General features: G+C 32.4%; 2 protein-coding genes across 5 annotated transcripts in view; one reads left to right on the top strand and one right to left on the bottom strand.

Annotated features, from left to right (window-relative positions):
- Positions 1 to 22,879, top strand: part of LOC144856384 (caveolin-3-like) — a 156,942-nt gene that overhangs the window by 17,609 nt on the left and 116,454 nt on the right. The window lies entirely within an intron of this gene.
- Positions 432 to 22,879, bottom strand: part of LOC144855455 (GATA-binding factor 2-like) — a 38,947-nt gene continuing 16,499 nt past the window's right edge. For 2 of the 4 annotated variants that reach the window (XM_078713321.1, XM_078713320.1), the window contains exons 2-6: positions 20,422 to 20,891; positions 15,301 to 15,858; positions 11,073 to 11,218; positions 6,453 to 6,578; positions 432 to 3,041 (exon numbers count right to left, since the gene is read on the bottom strand). In XM_078713321.1, the coding sequence (XP_078569447.1) occupies positions 2,703 to 3,041; positions 6,453 to 6,578; positions 11,073 to 11,218; positions 15,301 to 15,858; positions 20,422 to 20,707 (1,455 nt within the window). In that variant the 5' untranslated portion in view covers positions 20,708 to 20,891 and the 3' untranslated portion in view covers positions 432 to 2,702. Of the gene's footprint in view, positions 3,042 to 6,452; positions 6,579 to 11,072; positions 11,219 to 15,300; positions 15,859 to 15,966; positions 16,019 to 20,421; positions 20,892 to 22,879 lie in introns of those variants that run through there. The other 2 variants (XM_078713322.1, XM_078713323.1) reach the window with 2 other exon arrangements.

Here is a 22,879-nt window from a genome sequence, read left to right as displayed (position 1 = left end):
CAGTATTGTCATTTATATAGAGAGAACTTGTTACAGGCTACAAGCAAAAATAACTGTTAAGTACAGTAAAATTAATCTAAATAAACTCGTCAATCTACAATACCCTTCCTTCTCAATTGTAGATAGTAAGCGGATCCTGTTTGTTGAGCGTATAATAATCTGCATTATGGCATATCCACGACCAATCCATTCCTTGTTGAAAATATAGAAACTACGAATTGAATATTCGTTGGAGAGCAAAGACATTTACCGAAAATACGGAATACGACTAATTCAATCTCTGTAGAAAAATATGGAAACGAATCAATCTTTGTTTAAGAATAGAATGAACCAATTCACTCTTCCCTGAAGACCAAGCCAATATTGTTAAACGACAAATTAACTTTTTAGTAAAAGAAAACAACAAATGCACCACATATTCAATAAACACATTTAAATTTTCATTTTTTAATAACTTTATTTTTACAGCATCGTAAGTACACCAACCAAAATCCTAATGAAATTTAAATGTACACACAGATTTGGAAATAATGACTTATAGGATAGTAATAAGTCTACGTTTTCTGGTACCCGTATTGTACCGAAGCAATTTAAAATTCTATTATAACTTGAAATGGTATCAAGTTTTTTAAAACTTCTTATTATTTTTAAGTTTGACACTACCTTTTTCTCACACGTTTATCAGCTGTTTACCAGTTTAAAATTTAAGAATGTTAACAGCATCTTAATTGCAGATAAAAAGATTAACTCGAAAAGAGGTAATCTTGACTTTCTTTGCGTAAACAGAATATATTTTAATCAATGTTTCGTAAATGTTGTTTCTAAAAAGAAAATATAATAATAATAATAAAATGATGATGGTACCAGTAAGAAACAAATTATTTTTATCAGGGCAAAATTATCTCTGAAATAACCCATCCCAAACACATCAGTGACGAAGTTAAATGATGTATTTTAATACGGCAGAACCCCTCCTTTGGAACACCTCTATACAGGGGACACCTTCTCCCGAGCTAGAGGCAATGTAATGTTTTAACACTAAGGATAACTCCTATTCAGGGTACACTTTTTTTGGGTCCCGAAGGTGTCCCCTAATAGAGATTCTAATTTTCAGGCAAACATGAAGAATTAATGTTAAGTGGACAACATTGCTTGTCTCACACCGTGTATATCTGTGTATTTACTAAGTTGTGTTGAACACGACAATTTCATTCATCAATATAATTAACAAAGTAAACACAAGTTATTTAAAGAGGATACACACGCATACTTTCCACTTTTAACATTACTAGTGTGGTCTAAATAATTAGATAGTGAAATGTACTCTTTTAGTTTTGAGCGTGATACGAGCTCGGCTGCTGGAAACACCTTATTCGCATAGAAAAGAGCAGACGACATTTTTCAAGATAAGGTTATAACGGACGAGGATTATAATAGGATGCATTTCATTGGATAATACTTATAATAGGCCTATGTCTATTGGTTGATAGAATGACTATTGCAGTAGGTTTGCTGACTTTAAATAAGAAACAAACATTTATTCTAGTAATTGTAATAATGTAAAGGTGATGATAAAGTAAATATTAGGGACGCACAAACGTTTTAAAATTAAATTCAATGCCCAAATTTTGCAAACTGGATTTGACTTTTTCCAATTGGGGAACAAATTAGATTGATTCTAGAGGATTCTTTAGGGAAGATATCGCGGATTGTTCAGAAATAATTATGTCAAGTTCGGACTGTTTGATAATTTTTTTTATCAACTTGAACACAAATATTGCACCAATTTTGTGACTCTTATTCTCCAACCAACACCTATTTTAAAAAATGTACAAATCGTAGACTAATAATTATCTAGAAAATTATCGTCCATATAAGTATAATACTTATACTTTTTTTTTTAAAGTCCAGCTTTTTAATACTTTCTTGTAAACCAATTATAGGTATACTTGTTAGGAAACTTTAATCCACGAATTTCAATTAATTCAATCTTTTAATAAGTTTCCCGTTCCGTCCGTCAATGCGGACAGCGTAAATACAAAGTTGGTCAAGCATGCTCACTACGCGCGCGTGCGTTAGACAATAAGGTTACAGTTCAATTTCAATTCGTGGATCAAAGAGTCCCTGTTAATTATCTTTCAACCTTTTTACGGTTATAGAACATAAATATTTAAATTTACAAAATTGATGGAAGCTATGATTCACATCATTCCGAAACATTCCGAAACTTTCCGAAGCATTCCTCCGATCAACTGGCAGGTAAAAATATTAATATAAAAATGTCAACTAGCCTTAATTACTTATACTAATTTCTTGCTCATACAAAACGTACAAAGTTAATTTCTTCCTGAAAGCAAACTGCTCCGAATATTTAAACTATGTACATACACTTTAAGGTTATTTTCTGTTCAATATTGTATACTGTAAGATATAAAGTAGTCGGCTCTGAAGAATGCTGAAAAAGCATTGTTTTATGGAGTCCATCTATTTTCATTTATTCGCTCAATTTTAATTCTTCATTAACGGAAATGTCAAAAGGTCATCTCATAATGATTTCAATTTTCCCGTGACGTCTTAGCACCGTAAATGTTACTGTATAGTTTTAAAATATCACACGTTTTAGCTTTACTGTACTGTCAAGCGTTTGACGCTCTTTCTTCGGCTACCGTACCGCATGTAGGCCTACTTCTAGGCCCTGCAAGTTAGGCCATAGCTCCAACCATATTCGTATTTGATGACAGGGATAAACTGCTTGGAACAGACATATGATGACTGGGCGGTGATTGATAAAGGCTGTTACATAGTGATGGTGATGAGTAGGCCATCGATGGATGTGTGTGATGGTGAATTTGACCTCCTGGGCCTCCCATACCGTAGTCGGGTACGTGATGCATCGTTGTGCCGTAGTGGTTTGGTTGATCGATAAAACTCGGGAATTTCAGTTCTTCTGGCATTTTATTTTTGCTTTTCTTTGACTTTGAGGAAAGTTTTCTGTTTCTTGTTTGTATTCCATCCTTCTTCATCGTTAAGGGACGGTTTACCTGAAACAAATAAAATATCGTAATAAATAAACACGTCTTACTATCTAATTTTTTAGTTCATATTATGCGTTTAAAACGCAAACTTCCCCTGTGTAAACGCGTTACTAACTAACCTTCCAGGTCAATTTCGTGTAATATAAATTAGCCTCAAGTATGGAAGTGCTCAAAGAAAAAACCTACTTGAAACTAATTTCATTTAACACAAAATTAAAAACTGGAGGTCAAATCCCTTGGAAGTATTACTAACATTGAATTTAACTAAATTGGTCAAATCAAAATAATTTGAATAGAATCTATTTAATACAGCTTAGGAATCATTATATGTTTTTAAAAATTGTTTGTTCATGTTAACTGATCCAATGCGAATGTTTCCATTTTAATTTTGTTTTCATTTTGTATGAATTTGTATTTTCGTTCAGTTATCATTGAGAATTATAGTCAAATTTCGTAAAAAAAAAACATCGATCAGATTTCTTTCAATTCAACTTTTCTTTTAGATAATGCACCAATATGTACTGTATCTTAGTTGAGAATTACTATATATATCTATTAAATATTTATTTTTTAGAATAAATGGTAGTTTGGCGCGCCATACCCAAAAAACAAAATATTATTGAGCTTTTCAAAACCCCGTGTCAGTTAGTGTTTTAAACGGACAAAACTTTAAACATAACAGAACTGTATCACAAACAACAGAGTTGAGGCAAAATATATGCTAAAAACTGAATATGCCAATATCAATTAAGACTGAACACCCATGGGATTAGTCTCTACTTATCCAGACGCGATTATCGACTAGAACAGTAGCAGTTGACACTGCTTGTTGATAGTTCTCGTTTACAGCTACTAAATGTAGGCCTATTATTCATACATTTTTTTCAATGTTGATATGTATACTAAGAAGTCCTTTCGAGTCATATTATCAAACAAAGTAAGAATGTAGGCCCACAACGTGGGTCACCAGTAGTATATCATTAAGTTGCGTATTCACTCTTCTGTCAAGATACACCAATTGTCTAGACCACCATAATATTAAAGGAAATGGAATACCATTCGAAGGTGTCACAATAATGTTTGTAATTAATAACCTATGATTGGATAATTAAGTTTTCCGGTCTAATAAAATATAAAGCAAATATGATGTAATCAAAATATTATAAAGCATTTCAACCAGATTTTTTTTTTCTTTTAATTTGAAAGGAAAAAATATATATATATATCCTACTTCGTCGAACAGGATTGAGTATCAACCAATAGACTATAAAACGAAATTGTTAATTTCATTTTTAGTCTTATCTCGGTAAAAATTAACACTAGAAGTTCATTATTATTAATTGAAGTCGCGTGGATGTGTTCGTCTGAAATACGCGACCGTCATTGGTTAATGTGGGTTTTGCTAATTTGCATGCATTAGGACCACAACAGGAAACAGGCACTATACGCAAGGAGAGTACTAATTCAAAAGGGAAGCTTGATACGCGGAGATAAGGCAGCACGGCCTGAAATATTTCCTGACACGACGCGCATGTACAAGACGCAGGCCTAGCTTTTGACGTCATCACCATATGAGAACTTGACGGATAAATTAAGTAAATTTAATGAGGGTTCCTACTAACGAAAACTCAAGAGAGTTTTAGACATACACGATAACGTGTGACGTGGTTTATTAGCGTATGGGAAATCCGACAACGACGATATGTTCGTTATTTTGAGCACGAGTTTCCAAATCTAGCCTAATTACTAGTATCTAAAAGGTTAGCATTTTGATAGGTGCCTTAACGATTGATATCTCATCTGTAACGAACTCCTAAAATGTAGCCACTTATCTAAATATCTTATTTTATCCGAGTGTACAATTTTCATTAATTTCTAAGAATTACGGTTAATTTATATTTTAAAAATGTTATTTTTGCTAGACATGGAAATGAGTGAAATTATTTACAATACATCGGACAGATGTACAGATTTACATTGTTAACTTGTACACCAGGTCTATTACCGGTAACAAATTTGTATAAAAATAAATGTATAAGGTAGAAATACGAATAATGCTATTTTAAATTTTTCTTACAATGTACAAAATTTAGTAATTTAAAAAAAGTATGATTATGGTAAAAGAAATTTATCATATTTTGTCAATCTTTCAAAAACGTTCCTACGTACGCGCAAAGTTAACAAAAAATAGTCCAAAAAAAGTACAAATGTGTCTTTGAAGTTACCGCCATTGTTATTAGCCTATTGTGCTTGTATTTAACCAAATTATAGAGTTAACTATATAACATCGTAATCCCATTTACCTCTGTTTAAAAAATCTTTGGTATTTCCTTAAAAGAATATTTATTTTGGCGCCTCCGTGTATACAACTGTAGTCTGCTAGCTAGAGGCGCGTAAGCTAATACCATTCATGTCAATGACGAATCAGAATCTAGCCATAAACATATGAATGTTTGAGTTAATACTAATATTGAACGTTAATAGTATAAATATACTGACTATTGCATGTATGAGGATAGTTTCACTATCATGATTATAAGCCTATTTGGCAGAATATTAATTTTGCTATGGGAATGTATTCAGAATCGAATATAAATTATTAGTTACTACTAGTTATTTTTAGACTTTGTATTTTTGATTGTATAGAAATAAACTTTTCTCGGAGCATTTTTATACATGATTATAAAACGGTAGCTTATAGGCAATCATTATTATGAATTTATGGTTTAAATGTTTAGACGTTTTATAGGGTAGAAATACTGGTCTCGAATTTCAGCGAATGTCCGTTTGTTACTTACAACATAGTGAACTATAATATCTCTATGTTCACTATAATGTATTATCTATATGCTTACAAGAACAATATAAGCCTAGTATTGTTTTACCTAAAGATATAATGTCCCTAATAATGATTAGTTAGGACATGGAGAAATACATGTTTAAAACAATGTGAATTTCATTATTCTGTTAATTATATTGACAAAACATTTCCGAAATACTGCTTTTTTTTTATTATTGATGGACAGTTTATGCAAATTACATTAGCTTCACCACAGGCAAATTACATTAGACCCTACCATCTTAATATTTCAAGAAAAATCCGATAAGAAGAACGAGTTTCAAACGTATCCTCTAGTATTCGTAGCATTCTTTTTTGTTGTCAATTTACGCACAATAATTATCAGTTAATGATTTTCCCAAAACTATAACTCATTCCTTTTCTATTGTTCACGACTCTTCCCAGATTTCTCCAGGTACCTGTATGCTCATGGAAAACCACAAAATGACCTGTAACCGGAAATTACCTTTCAACTTTGATCCAACAATATGTTTTAACCATTAATTTGTGGTCTGCTAATTCGTTCTTATAAAAGAAAATAAATAATAATTGCTTTTTTAAAGACAAAAAAAACTCACCCCATGAAGTTTGTAGTAAAGGCCACAAGCATTACAAACAGGATCTCCACTAGGGTTTCTTCTCCATAAAGTCGTTGTTGTAGCCTGACAATTAGCGCATGATGTTCCCGCCCTTTTTGCTGCAGACTGTAAAAAATATTTAAAAATACATTAAAAAGTAACGATTAAACATCCATGTTTAGAGTTGTAGTTTGTGATACAATTTTATGTGATTTGTAGCATCAAACATCAAATAATTTGTAATTTCATGTAATGTATTTAATGTTTATAGCGTTAGGTTTTGTGGCATTTGGGACTACTCTTACATAACGTATCAGGCAGAACATACGAAAGAGTGATATTACAATAATCTCAATCTACTGAATTGTGTCCACACGGGTAAATTCTTCAGAATAATGTTTAGAAATGTGTTCACACATGGTTTTGCACACAAAAAAAAAGACTAAATTGTACATTCAAATAACTTCCACTTATACAATAATCTCAATCTACTGAATTGTGTCCACATGGGTAAATTCTTTAGAATAATGGTTAGAGATGTGTTCACACATGCTTTTACAAAAAAAAGACTAAATTGTTGTAATCTCAATCTACTAAATTGTGTCCACACTAGTAAATTCTTCAGAATAATGTCTAGAATGTTCACACATGCTTTTACGAAGAAAAAAAACGTAAATTGTACGTTCAAATAACTTCCACTTATAGACTAAATTGTAGTCAGAAAGATAAACATCGTCTGTCATTATAACTTTATCGTTTAATCTCATAATATCAACAAGAAACTATTATGACAATTAAATTGTAATTCGTGTATAAGACCGGAAATAATCGATTAAATTGTAGGTCTATTAACAATATGTATATTAATGAGTTACCATAGACAACACATGTGATAACACATGTACAGGTTATGGTATGAATTTATCATCAGACAGTTATGAGAGAGTTTGTGAGATTCTATCACTTTTATTTACATTGTTCATTACACTTACAGAAGATTCAAAATTTGTCAAGTTATATTATAGGCAAATTACTTGATACAGCATCTCATGTGTTTCACATGTGATGTTTGTATTATAGTCCCCATCTTAACCCAATCTGCCATGATACAGGTGTCACATGATGCATATGAGATGCTGTATTGAGGAATTCGCCTAAGATACTGGCTAAATATTGTCATATTTTGAGATACAACACGCAATCGTTATCGCCATTATAGCTGTATGCCTATATTCATTTTTAATGATAATTCAAATAAATATCTTTCTGTTAAACAGCTAATAATAATTGAAAAGTTTTGATGAATTTGTGAAGACATTATTATATTCTTTATTTTATAAAATAAATTATCAATATATTCACTGTATAATAAAATTCAGTTAAATATCTTTATTTTAAACATCTAAAAATAAATGAGACTTTCTAAATTTAATGACGACGACAATTTATATTATTAATTCTGTAAAGGAAATCCTCCATAGTCATTTGTTTACACAATTACACTGAATTATTGGACTCGTCAAACAGGAAAATCGAAAATAACTATAAACACGAGTCTCTTTTTATAGAACCACAAAGAGGAAAAGAAAACCAGTTAATACAAACAAATCAAGTCGGTAGAAGGAATTTTAAAGAGAAGGATGTATCCGTTTATATAGGCTAGGACAAAGCGCGGAAACTGAGCCTCAAATTATCAAAACCGATTTATTCAATTTGTATATTTTATATACATGTGTTATCCATCTAGAAATCCGAAAATTATTTTGATAAATAGCAGTAGTTTCCCTTTATAATTGGCAGATCCTTGCAGAAATGGCATATGTCATTGTATAGTTTAGGCCTGCATATATTTATTAGGCCTACTGATATAGATAGGTTTGCAAGAACAGGAGGGTTACCACGGGTAGGCACATACAATTGATGGTTCAAACTGTATACGTTATACACCATGATACAATATGCACTGTTACCTTAATAATGAAATGTTATTAATATTAGATAGGTATACTCAGTATCATCGTAGTAGTTAGGTATAATGGTAGGAATCTATATTACTTGAACGATCTTTGTGATTAAGGTATATAGAATATCCGGGTATATTATTAGGTAAAGTTTCCTACCGATTCAAAAACTCCTAAAACGTTTTGTTATCACCTAAAACGTCATACAATTCTTGATCGTTTATTTAACATAAAGGTTACAATATAGCCCTATATAGAACTACAGTAATTACATTTTCGGTATTTCGGTTTTTATATAACCAGAACCCTTGAACTTTGACATGAAATCCTTAAACCTGCTATAACAATTGTAGAATAATGTCTGCATAAATCACATGGCAGCACGCCAAACTACACACTCCACGCGTATGAATATGTTTACAAATTGTTCTAATGGCGGCCACGTGCTACACGTAAATCATTGAATCGAAGTCTGTGAACACCTTTTGTTGAAAGAAGAACCGCGTAGGCCCACGGTGTTTATAAGTATGCGTCTCTCAACAGTCATTTTAAGCTGGACTATAGATGAACCACTGTTAGCCATGGGTCAATCAACAGGTGTAACGAAGAAGACGTAGGCCTAGATAAGATCCTATGGTCGTCTGTTTATTTTCTGTAGACATTTTAATGTATTAGCATTTTAAATACATTAATTTCATTCAGCTATTTTTAGAAGTTTAGTAAACATTGGATGTCATTTTGTTTACGCTCTTTTTGTCACTGGTCGTCTGCATGGTACTGATAACATAAGGCAAGAAAATGTGATACTCTCTACCTTGTTTTCAAGGTTTTGAACGTGCTTGTTGCAACCCCTCGGCCTAAACATGAGAGATTACTCCAGGATGTGATTCGGGTCCGTTAGCGAAAACACCGGAAACTCCCATCAAACATTGCACGAACATCCTTTCAGCTCGAACTGACTCGCGACTTCAATTACTCGCGCTAATAAAAACACTTATAATTTATGGTGTTAAGCGAATTCCAATGTTAGGGTCAATTGGTTACCCCCAGGAATTTAGTAGTAATGCATTTTACAGATTACGGATCTTCTAATGACGATATACGACGACCGTTTAACAAAGGCATTTCCTTTGTTACGAGATAAAAATAGGACGGGTAATATACCTGCCGAAACGGGTAACGAAAACAAACTCTTGCGAACAAAACCAATAAAAACTCAATAAATTTAGATTTAGTAGAATTATTTATCTCGTTATTTATATATACGAAGATCTTAATTTATAGAAAGACATTACTAAAAAAAATGTACAGTACTGTACACAAATAGGTCCACAAGCAACAGGTGCCGTGTAATTTATATATAGGACCAGGTAGTCAGAAGCGTGTATTTAGTGCAATTAATAATTGATGACGTCAGTAAGTTTATTCATTACCGTAAACTATGAAACGCCAAAGATCTTACCAGAGATTATGTAAACTCCTCGACCTTTATCTGATTACATTTTCATAAATTAAAATGTATGGCATAATATTTAACTGCAAACTAATGCTTTTAACTGTTTAACTGCTCTTTAGTAGACTCTAGCAAGAATATAGTATTATAGGAAATGTATCGTTAATTTTGAACAGATACTTTAATAAAATTCATAAATGATGATACCATATGTATTCGGATACTCTAGCACTAATAACGAATGAAACGACATGTATAGCGAATATGTTATAATCAATTCGTGATGTTGTGATAACGAAAGTTATCGCGAACATTAACCATTGCAATATTGTAAAATTAATTATTATTTCATTAATAACCTCACAATTAGGCATCTTTTTAGCCTTTAATCTTAAAGAAATTAAAGGAAATATGCAAGCTGCGGATACGAAACAGCTACTAGATTTGGGTCATTTTCTGGCATTTTGGTGGTTTACGCGCTGCCTAATTCAATTAAATCATTACACCGTTGCCCATATGAAGTTCAAGATAACATCGTACACTCTTCTGAATTATTAATAACGTAGATTAAACTTCATCAAAAGACAAATTAATTTAAAAATGAAAGCGAAGTGATGAGTGAGGTAGATTAGGAAGGAGCGGGTGCAGTGTTCCTATCTGCTGAACGTTCCACTATCAGTAAAATGTTCATGTTATGTGTGTACTTTGTTGTTTAATGTATATACGAAAGTTTTAATTTTCACTACTTGCTAATGCTGAATAGTCGTATAAATTGTAAAATAAAATAAAAACAAAATAAAATATAAACTTTTTTCCGTTTCATCTAACAGAAGTTGGTGCCATTTTGCTAAATGAAGAAAAATCGTAAAGCACCGTAAAACGGTTTGTTTGTTTGTTTGTTTAAATGTACGGTAACTTTTCTTATGCACGATAGTTGATTGGGGAAAGATTGGTACCTAACTAATTTACAATTTAAAACTTACATTCGAATAATTTACGAGAGTTATAAAGCAATGATTGTCGTTGATGGAATGACAACACAACGACAGCGAGTATAGTCTGATGTTTCTAATAAACTATTTTCAGAATGGTGGGTTGATGTGATAATGAAGGTGATGTTGACGATGACGTCATCATTGGCAATGATGATGATGATAATTATCAAAATTACTGTGAAATGAATTAAAATATAATATATATACGTACCAATCTTCTTTTAGGTTTTATTAGGGGTCTATTTTGACCGTTCATTTTGTGGTATAATCCGCAAGCGTTGCACAGGTAGTGACCATTACCGTCCCTTCGCCATAGAGGTGTAGACGTTGCACCACAATTAACACACTCCCGACCTTCTGAATAAAAACAATAAAGAATTCATAAAATCTATGGATTAAACATACAAATACTTCTTTGTTTTGTTTCGTTTAAAATTTATTTTAAAGTAAATTTCAACTATAAAATATAAAAATCAATAAAACAAAATATAATCAATCAAACCCCCCGCCCCCGGTTTCCCCCTTCCCCTTATAGGTTAAAGTAGATCCAATACAGTATTACAAAATCAAAATACATAATTGTATTGCAATTATTCCCTTGCAATGTTTATTTTTTATTTCTATAGGCCTAAATATTTTTTTGTATACTTTGCTAAGATTAACATTTTACTTATTTTCTTTATGTATACTTTAATGTTGTTATTTGTATTTACTATCAATCATGAACACAATTGGTCAGCCATATCTGTAATTGCTTTTTGTACGAACAGTTTGCTCAAGGGAGTTATTTTAAAATTTGCATACCGTTTAAATGATACATGTCTGTGATATTAAATGGTTGACTTTGATTTGTATTTTTTAGCCAATAAGACTTAATCTTTAGGACTGTGTATCTTTATCTGCATTGATTTTCGTATAATATGAATTTCTAAAATACATACGGGACGAAAATGTCTAGACATAAATCAACTTGTTTACGTTAGCGGTTGTTCTTTCTAAGAGTTATTCTGAAGATATACAAAGTTTTCTCTCTTACATAAATGTATTGATGAAGCAAGAGTTGCGCACAAACCACTGCGCATACTTAACACCTGCAAGGAAATTACTATTCATCAATGCGCGTAGCACCTACAACATTCATGCGCGTAACACGCGCTACTTTTGAAATGCACGAAATAGACAGACGTTTAAATGGGAAACCGAACACGTGCTATCTGAAATCGCCTTTTACTCAACTCCCATGAAAATAAAAATGCAGAGAAAAAGGTTTCTTTTTGTGAACGAATTAACCACACTGCCGAAGGCGTGTACTAATTTGTCAAAAATATTAATTACTCGACACATTAAGCTATTTTTGTCCTCTCGGGAGGCTAACCTGTTGAAGATGATGACACCCAAATTATAAGACTTGCGTCGTCGTTCTGTCTCCGGCATTTTGATTAAGACCAAATGATTGGGATCATTTGTCGATCAGCCAACGATGAAAACTGCAAGTTCACGGCGTGTTTAGCCAACATTTCCCCGTGTTTGGATACAGTCGATTCAACTTAGCGTTAAATTCTCATCAAAACTCCGTTAATGTCTTCACTGACTTATTTTATCCCACGGTTACAATACCCTGGACTCCAATGTGGTGGTTTTAACCGATGTATAGTTGCGAAAACATTGCCCTCCGATGAAATTGAGCTTATCAAATTCAATATTTTACCAGACGTTATGTCACCAAATCATAGTATCTACCGTATATTCCTATATATATAACATTATTCTATTCAATTGAACAATCATAATGTTATAATGTCATTAGTTAGGACGGTGTGCCTCTTGTTAACATTAATTGATAGATTCATCCATATAGTAGAAACTCGATAATGTTAAATTGAAGTTCAAGTACACCTTCTTTGTGTATGAGCGTGAACATAACACAAATGTAATGTAATGAAGGAAAAACATTAATTAGTACAGTAGGCTACGAACTTGTGTCTTTCCAAGGTTCATTTAGGAGCACAGTGGTCATGTTCGTTTCTTTCTATAGTACTGTACAACTGCTTACAACCCGGTTGTGATACCGTACTACATTGCACTGAGCAATACTGTTTAAAAGGGCATTATAACAATGATTGTTTGAGTACCATGACGTGTGGTATCTTCCTTACGTTAATTGTTGACAGTGAAAAGGTTCGAGAGATATAATAATGGTAATGTTGATACTATAGAAATAATGACTAGGAACGATGGTAATTGGTGATATGGTGAGCGGCTAGTGTGATAAAGATGACCTAACGTGGTGTTGTGTGGTGCGATGATAAAGATCCCAAAGTTGAGAGCATACGAAGATACCATAATGGTCCATCCTAAACACCTCAATCTAGACCTTCTATATGAGTGAATACTAAGGCCTATTATTATTGGCCTCAAAATTTACCAGAAACAGATAGGTTTATATTGTTACCAGTGCATGAGTGCAGTGCACGATTTTTGTTTAGAATTAACATTATATTCCTTATCTCTATATTAAAGTATATCAAACTATTGCCTAACTAATCGAATGCAATTAGCTTAAATCAAATTTGATAATTTTCTTACACGTTTTTCCAGACCTACATAACAAAACAAAACACACTATCTTCTATAACAGAAGTCATAGGGTTTTAAACAAATCAACCTTCTAATTTACTTTTCAATATTACACGTTTCAAGGCGATTGTAGAGCTCATGTTTGAGACGATAAAAACTGTAAATAATAGACGATGAATGAGTGATCACGTTTACCGAAGAAGGCTTCTAGGATAGAGGGGATCCTGTCGCGATGTTGCGTATACTGTCGTGTTCATTGGGGAGTACACAGCCTGGGTTAGACTTGCAAAGAACACGGAAGCAGCTGTGTAAAATCTTAAATACCCTTAGGCTGTGTTGCTTTGACCCAGCGACGCAAATTTCAAAAGCTCAGTCTCGGGGAAGTATTGCTTTTTACCGGGACCTTCGTAATGTCGATGCACTTAGGCCTTAAACTTTTATCACGAATAATATCTGAAGTTTTGACACAAAAGGATTGATCTAAATATAGTTTTTGTAACTTTCTATACAATAATTGTTGCGATACTTATTTCGTACGGTATCGTTATAGTTAATAGGTTTGTGTGTAAAATCAGCAGCAGATTTTTAAAATGTTCTTGCTCTTATTTAAAACAGATAATTTAATTTTCAGGTTAGTTAATCAACTAATTCACCCGATAACCTTGGTATGGTACACATTGCATTCTGAAAAGCATAGGCATATGTGTGAACAATTTATGAATAAACTTTAAAAATGTCAGTTACTCCATGTCGAAATTTCATAATCAATACATTGAACATATCAGCCAAAGGTTCCTTCAAAGAATATACCCATACTTTGTCTTTTTTTAATAGTTTGTTTTCGAAGTCTAATTATGGATATTCCTTCTTTTATGCTTGTAATTCATTGACCCCAAAACAAGGATTTCAGTTTATAAGATAATATCGCAAAATACGTTTAAGATTATTATTATCCCATGAGATACAGTTTGAACATCGTAGACTAAAAATAGATTACCCATGCGTCTTGTTGAACAACGATTATTGAAATAATTATTATGAAATTATTACAATTTAACAATTTAATCATTACAATTTAACGCTAGGCTACACATCCGAAACATGTAGCTGTGATGTTAACTCATTTACCTTGGACTTTTTCAGTGCGTACAGCGTGTGTCATTATGATCATTGTTTGTACGCGCGCGTACAACGTGTGTCAATATCATCATTGTTTGTACGCGCGCGTACGACATAGATATGTAACGGTTATGTGAACTCGTTCACTTTGAAATTGTAAAGTTACACACATCACTTCTCAAGGGTGAGTACAGCGTGTATCATTATTATCATTGATTGTACGCGCGCGTACAAAAGATGTGCCGTTATTTTGTACGCGTGTAAACGATATTCAAAATACTGTATCATGTATATCCTACTCTATTGTTCGAAATTTTTAAAACTATAGTAGAACTAGTTATTACTGGAACCACTCTTTGAATGTTGGGTTATCAACCCGTCGTTCAATACCTTTTATACATGACTTATCAACACGAAAGTTATTATTGTCTTTGTGATTAGGTATACTCAGAATTATTAATTTTTAGTTTCACAATAACAGTCTGAACAACAGGTGTATCGTTTGAGTTTAAATCTTCCTGTTAAAATGCTTCGTTTATTTTCCGGTATATCAATGAACTAGCTGTATCGGTACGCAGTGTATTAACTCTGGGATGTAATTTGTTACAACGTACATACATACTTTATTGGACTCAAAATTAAACTATTAAACCCTAATTTTGTTTAATTGTCTTATTTGGCAGCAGGTCAGTATAAAAGATTCTCAAAGTTCAAGAACAAAAAAGTAAAATTACCAGACTTACCTGAGCTTGATCGACTTTTGGTTCGTGGTCGTGTAGTAGTGGTTAAACTACTTCGATTTGAGAACACACTAGGGTGAAACCCAAGGGTTGTTCCACTGCAAGCGAAGTCCGTCGTGGGTACATACGTTGGGCACGTGGGGTAAGACGATAAAGGATGAGCCTGGCTGTACGGGCTCTCCGCGCCTGATATTGACATGTTCATCGCAGAATTTCCACTGATAGACTTTGAGCTTAGTTTATCTTCAGACGATGAATTGTAGTCCGAAGTTGGGGTGGTCACCACCGCCGTACCAACAACAGGGTCAGGGGTGTTTTCCTTAGGCGGTGTAGGTGGATAGTTGAAAGGATGATGGCCGTTTGAGTGGTTGCTAGAGGTAATGCTGGACGGTTGGTAGGAACATGCGGGTCTTGGATGGTGCGTTGGTTTGCTGAACGGGCTCGAACACCATGCACTGTGAGCAGAACTTTGAACCGAGTGCAGCGACTTACTGCTTTCTAACCACTGAATCGGTGCAGCGTGAAAATGCGGTGGCCTACAGACTTGACTTCCTCCACGCACTGAGAAATAAGAAAAAATAACGAAGCTACGGTTACAGCAGGTTAAAACTAATAAAACAACGGACGTGTGGCCACTGAGCCAAGGCTTCTACTAAATAAGCCACTTACTGTGCCCGTCCTATTTATACGATTACTGCAACACACAGGAAAGGAACTCCAATTTTCCTATAAAGTTCAAAGCGCACATAGCTTGACAGCTATAGCTTGTGCATATAAGAATATCCGTTTTTTGACTCTTCGATGCCTTTTATATGAAAAAAAAAAAACTAACGAACAAGAGATCGACATACAGAGACAAGGGAATCCACTTATCTGTAAGGAAACACATAGGCTATCTTACAGAGTACAGACGCGAAGAGTTCTAAAAACAGTCGTACTAATCCGAAATGATAGAAGAGTCTTCGATGATAACATAAGCAAAACTGATCGTTATTTTAGATATTATATTAATAAAATATTGATAATCAAAATATTAGTCGGAAAATACAAATTTCGAAAATAACATTTTCTTTTTTTATGATTATATTTTGTAGATAAAAATCTGTAAAATAAAATATTTTTAATTAAAAAAGTATGTACATAAATTATCAAATATTATATTGCTAAATCTGGTATTTCCTTTAATCATTAAACAAAATCGTAATAATAATGTTTAATTTTAATTGTTTTAATCAACTCAACAGTTGCAAATACATAAATTTAAAATAGTTTTATTGAAATAATGTTTGATATTCAACCTTTTACTAACAATCAACAAATATAATTTTTAATGTTTAGCATTTTACAATTTTGGACCCACTTGTATTTTCCAAACACAATATAATATTTTTTTTTTAATGTATTAATTTCATTCAATTAATTAAGTTTTATACTGTATGACAGTATTGTGTGAAAATGTATGAATGAATGTTCTGTGTTTTATTGATATTCATTATTAATCATCTTTTTTTTATATTGTGTGGTTTCGAATTGTTCACCCATTGTAAGAAATTATCATCATATCATAATCAGTAGAATCTATAGTAATAATTGGTCGTTGACTTAAACATTTTTGTTAGGAAATACAGCTATTTCATTCACTGTTATACTGAACTGGTTAGCAGGTGTTAGCACTATGTCTAGCCAATTGGAAACGTCATAAATTATGTTATAATGACATTATAGAAAAACGGATATTCCCAAATTGATATTGTGTTTTTCTCTAAACCGAATTATCTGCTTAAAAACACAGAATTCCCATCGTTACAATCAGTATTATAACGTTTTTTTGTTATTTACGACCCGTGGCGGTATTTTGTACTCGTTTCTTTTGTTTTAATCGTTTTACTTTTAATCCGTTTCCACGTATTGTCATTTAAAAAATGATCTATAAATCATGGAAAACGTAAACATATTATTATCAAAGGTTAGCATCAGATAACAATGTTTTATTTAATTAAGCAACACATCAAATTAAGCCTTCTCATTTTTTTTTAATGTTATGGTCATTTATTTATAATTATAAAATGCTCAATTATGCCATTATCAAAGATAAAATCAGATAATCGATTCTTTTTTAAAATCAATATACAATATTGTAAAAACAAACAACTTTTATGTTTACATGTTACAAATTAAACTTTTGTTAAAATATTTCGTTGACATTTTTTAACATTTGAAACTTGTGTTGTACCGGTATCACAAATAAATAAATCCACGATTCTTTATCACTCCATCTATCTGCAAGTTTTTTGGTACATTTTTACTTCTCTTTTCTGTTTTATCTTTTTTTAATACCACGTTTATAAAACAACAACAATAAAATTGATAATTGTATCTGTAAATAATAAATTGAATAGATTGGGTAGTTTTTTTTTCATATTTTCTGTAATATAATTTTATCATTCTTATACCGTTGCCTATAATATACACTTTTGGAATTTTCTGTTTTGGTTTTGGGCTGACGATATTTGAATTAGCAAACTGAAATGTATTAAATTAATTCATTTACCCAGGGTCATAATGGTCAAGGGTCAGGTTATAATAATTTATATCAGTGAACAATATACCTATATACGTAAAAGGGTTATGTATTAGCACTGATACATCTGCCCATGTTTTAACCCCAGATCTTGAGGTATTTTTAGTAGTACTATGATGACCTAATTATCAATGCGTCCCACACGTCTGCTAATTATACAGGTGTCTTCTGCCATTTAGAAAACTGGTTTTAAAATGAAACACATGTATGTTAATTTCAAGGTGAGGACTAACATCGAATGTAATTAAATTTATGATATCGAATAGCATGACTGCTTTATCAAAATGTTGCTTATAATCATAGTAAACACAAACTAGTACAAATTTCTTTATAAAGTCTCTTGTATAAAAGCTGACTATGTTGTAAATAATGACACCACTTATGTTCAATGACGTCGTACGCGCAACGCAAATGTGTTGACCAATCACAAACAACAGTTTGGATGATCCATTGCGTCGTGATTGATTAATCACTTTTACGTTGCGCCTACGTCATTGCGTTGCGTCCAAGTTGGAACCAATATTTTTTTATTTTTAAAATCGTGAGATCTTCTCTCGTGAGTTTGGTTTCCCGTGTATATGCTTTTATACATTTTAATTGTATAATAATGTGAATTGTTTCGTGACGCGATATCTTTAATTGTTATTAATATCTTCTCAATGCTTTTGAAATTATTAGATTAAAAGATTAGATATTTTTATCTTGTGTTTCAATATATCAAGTTATATATATATATATATATATATATATAATTTTTTTAATATAATTACTATACCTTTGAACTTAATTATCTCCAAATTAAAATTATCATTTTAAATGATATACGAATTTCTGTTATTTTGCAATAGTTTACAGCACGTGTTTTATTATTTTTATTTGGATATTAATATATTTAACTTTAGGATTTGCTACAGCGCCCCCGGGCGTTTGTTAAGTTACTGTAAACAAACGAAACTTGTACATTCGCCAATTGAAAGAACGTTCACTTTGATTAAAATCTTAATAACGTTAGTTTTCGATTATTAAAATGAAACTTAAAATGATTTACATGTAACGCTACTACTAATAACGCATTTTTTGAAGACTGTATAGCATTGGCTAACATATATAATAGCCTTATATAAACAAAGAAATGTACAAATATAAATAACTTATAATAGTAGGCATAACTGTATCCAGTGCATCGCAGGCCTATCATACCGATTTGTAGGCTACACAGATATCAAGGTAATTCCGCTTGGAAGTTGGAATTGGTAATTGTATAATAATGGTATATATGCTTAGAACCGGGACCGAACAAAGTGGGTTGTTCTTTTAATATATGTTTATAGCCGTATAGTTTTAAACACCCGATTCTGCAGCTGTCACAAGATAGATTCTAACTGACTATCGCAATTCATCTAGATACGAGTCTAGCTTTTTTAAATACGTGTTATAATCTCTGTCATAAATTTCTATATGCAGACAAGGAATGTGAATACATTGAATTTAAAATATTGTGTACGGTATTATGTTCCGTAAATAGGAGTGTCCCAAAGGCCTATATATTTACTTTCATTGCGGCTTAGCTTATCTCTAAAAAGTGAAGTGCAATTTACGAACACAAAAAAAAAGTTATTACTGAACGGTCACTGGTCTGTCATTCCTTCCTATATACAGTGGTATTGCGTAACAAATTACGTCACAAATTACGTCAAAGTGTAGTAAACATTCATGTTCAGAATCTTCCTCTACGTAATGTTTTTTTTTTCATTTGCGTAATGTTGGATAAGTCGTAAGAAGTGTAAATATAAAACGAATTAAAGTAAATCTAATTAACAAGGAAATTAATTAATAATCCTTTGGACCCTTGAGAGAATATTGATTTCAAACTTTTCTTTTCGCAAAGTACAAATTAGCGCGAGAGTGCATGCTGACTATATTCATTACTAAAGCTCTGTCTACACTATCAAACTAGTTTGACAAAAAAAGTGGAATGTGCCCAAATATGGTAGTGATATGCCCACATATGGTAGTGATATGACATCATCATGTCCATATATGGGCACATCACATTTTTTCTCACATAGAGTTAGTGTATACAGAGCTTAATAGTTGAAAACAAAAAGAAAACAAAGTTCATGTTTAATAATCATAGTCTTTCTATTATATCCTTTTCTCCGATCGAAAAACTGACAACCTCCAGTCAACAACCATTCTTTAATACACATTGGTAATTTGTATTTATTTCTAAGACCAACAATACTAAATATAACGGCTATAAAGACAATCATACTAGGACCGTCGATAATGAGCGACGGTAAATATTAGGCCTATACATTTTTATTACATAAAACAAAAGAGATTTAAAAAGTTTTCATTCTAAAACTATAATTTTAGGATGAACATTTTCTAATTTTTTTTTTGTTTATTTAAAAAATACCTATGTTATCGTTGGTCGTTGTCGTCCTAGTATACATGGCCCTTAACGATGATAAGAAACAATTTGCTATATAATACATTGGTATATTAAGAAACACTTTTGTTTAGGCTATTCAACTTACTTGATGGTGGTCTGTAGCTATGCATTGCTCTGGCTGCAGAGTTCGTGTAGTAGCTTGTGTGGCTCATGTGATTTCCAGGCCCATCATAGGTAGGGTAGAAAACATCTACCTCTTCAGACGGCAAAATCTGTGATGAAGGATCTACGAAATTTAAGCCCGAAGATACATGCATTCTGTCGACTGAAGGCCCACTGGGTGCGTGCGGCGCGTGCGTGTCGTGGGGCTGTCCGTTCACTAACATCCACCGGGTGGGCTCAGAAATAGCCGGAACATGTGACATTTCCATAGTTATCGGCAACCGAGTCACCTTCGCCTGACAGAGGCGTGCTTTCGTGTTCTCTCTAACCGCGTCAGGTGAATACACGTTCGTCCACGTGTGTCGGGTGCATCCGCGTATAGTTACTTAATTTCAAGTACAAACTAATTCTACCAATCACAGTCGAGTATTGTCAAGTACAAACAAAGTGTAACTGAAAAAAAAATGAGACAAATAACTATTAAGGATATATTTTTTGTAAATCTAATATTGACTATTTATATTCACTTCCTATCGTTTCAATAATTATAAATTGCAAAACTAATTCAGGAAAAGTATGGATTGCTTATCGGCTAAGTGAATTAGGCTGGTTTAAGTACCCCTTACCGAATCCAGGGATATTAAAATCCATGTGTGTCGTAAAAGGTCAATTATCGTTGACGTAACAGCATTGTTAAATAAAATACACACAAATAGAAACATCTAAGGAATCAAACAAGTTAATACCATCATTTTGAAGTTTGGTTTAGGTTCCAAACAAAAATAGGGAACACAGCCTATCACAGGCCACCTTGGAAATTACCAGGGCGAGTTATGTACGGAACCACAGTGTGTACAGGAGTGACCAAAATACGCTAGCCATCATAAAAATATGCCGAACAATTAATTAATAAATAAATGATTAATAAACACACATTGTTAGTACAGTAATAGGTTTTTAAAAGTCAGTTCGTCTCAATGCTAGGCCCACTTGTTATGACACAGATTGATGAAAGTGCTCAACAATAAGAATAACAAAATAAAATTCTGATTTTAAAATAACCTTGTTAATCTTTTTAAATGATCTGCTCGATGAATTACAATGCAATATTTTGGGGACTTATGCCTATTCCATGAACAAAGTTTTATTAAATTGTTATCTTGCACGAAATATCGTTTTATAATTTTTAAAATACCGTAATTTATTCCTTTCTCGTTAAATAATTGTTATGCACTTTTAATGTTAGGAACGTAACTATAATGTTCTGGTATCTTGCACGACATATGGCGTGTCACCGTTCAGAACAGTTTTCAGACTTTTTACATAATTTTATAAATAATGTAGTTTCGATAAATGTTTTATATTAGCTCCTACGAATACGTTATAAACTGTTATACATGTTGTAGAAAATAATGATTTAATAACACATGTGATTCGTTTGTCCTTGAAGTAGTTTCAACTAGTTGTTGTTGTCGTTGATAAAGTGTTAGAAACTTCAACTAAATTGAAAATAAACTAAATTTGAACACATCAAAAAGGTAATTAAGACGCGAAGAAACTTATAACAAGATAGTTTCATTTTCATTATTGAACTTTTTTTTTTATCAATTTCATCGAAAAATGCTGTGATATTCGATAGGAAACAAACATGTTGATTAATCGTGTCATAGTTACATAGTATTACAACTAAAATAGATAATTATTTAAAGATTAGAGAAATTAAACAATTTCATCTTGTCAGTTATATTCAAAATAAACAGCGACAGATACAAACATTATTAATTCACAGTTGACAACGACTTCGATTGCAATTTCAAGTTTCGTTATTTAATGATGATTTTAAAAACGCCTGTTTAAAAATGTAAAAAAAATGCACGAATGTCATGAACAAAAACTTTGTAATCAGAAAGAAAAAGTTGAAATGTCCTCTGGGGAAAACCATCATATTTAAGTCCACAATTCAATGCAGATTACGCTTGTTTTTTTCACGCCAAGATAATTTGTTCTCGCGCATGCGTTTATCGTCACATTTTTGTGACGCGAAAAAAATAATTAAACACCATAGCTCGTGAATGATATATTTCGCTAGTGGAAACAAGGGGTTTCCTTAAAACATTTAGACCTAAATGAATTTATTTCAGATCATAATTTTTTGACTTATCCCTGCAGTATAGGCTACACATACCGTACGGTACTTAACTTATACAATTTACTGGGTATTTAGCTTGGTTCCTACTTATTGGACGCAACGACAACATAGGCGCAACGCAAGTGAGTTAACCAATCAAAAGCGATAGTTCATATGGTGCATCGCGATTGGTCAAATGCTTGCGGTTACGTCCTTTCGTTGCGTCTAAGTGGGAATCAAGCTTTAACTTTTTTTTTAAATATAAAATTAATTTGAGTCTCACAAATTACAATGTAACCCACTTTGAAATTAC

The sequence above is a fragment of the Antedon bifida genome, chromosome 11, assembly GCF_963402885.1.
Source record: "Antedon bifida chromosome 11, ecAntBifi1.1, whole genome shotgun sequence".
Classification (NCBI taxonomy): Eukaryota; Metazoa; Echinodermata; class Crinoidea; order Comatulida; family Antedonidae; genus Antedon; species Antedon bifida.
Note: the sequence above shows the minus strand (reverse complement) of the source record. Positions and strands in the feature narration are given on the sequence as shown.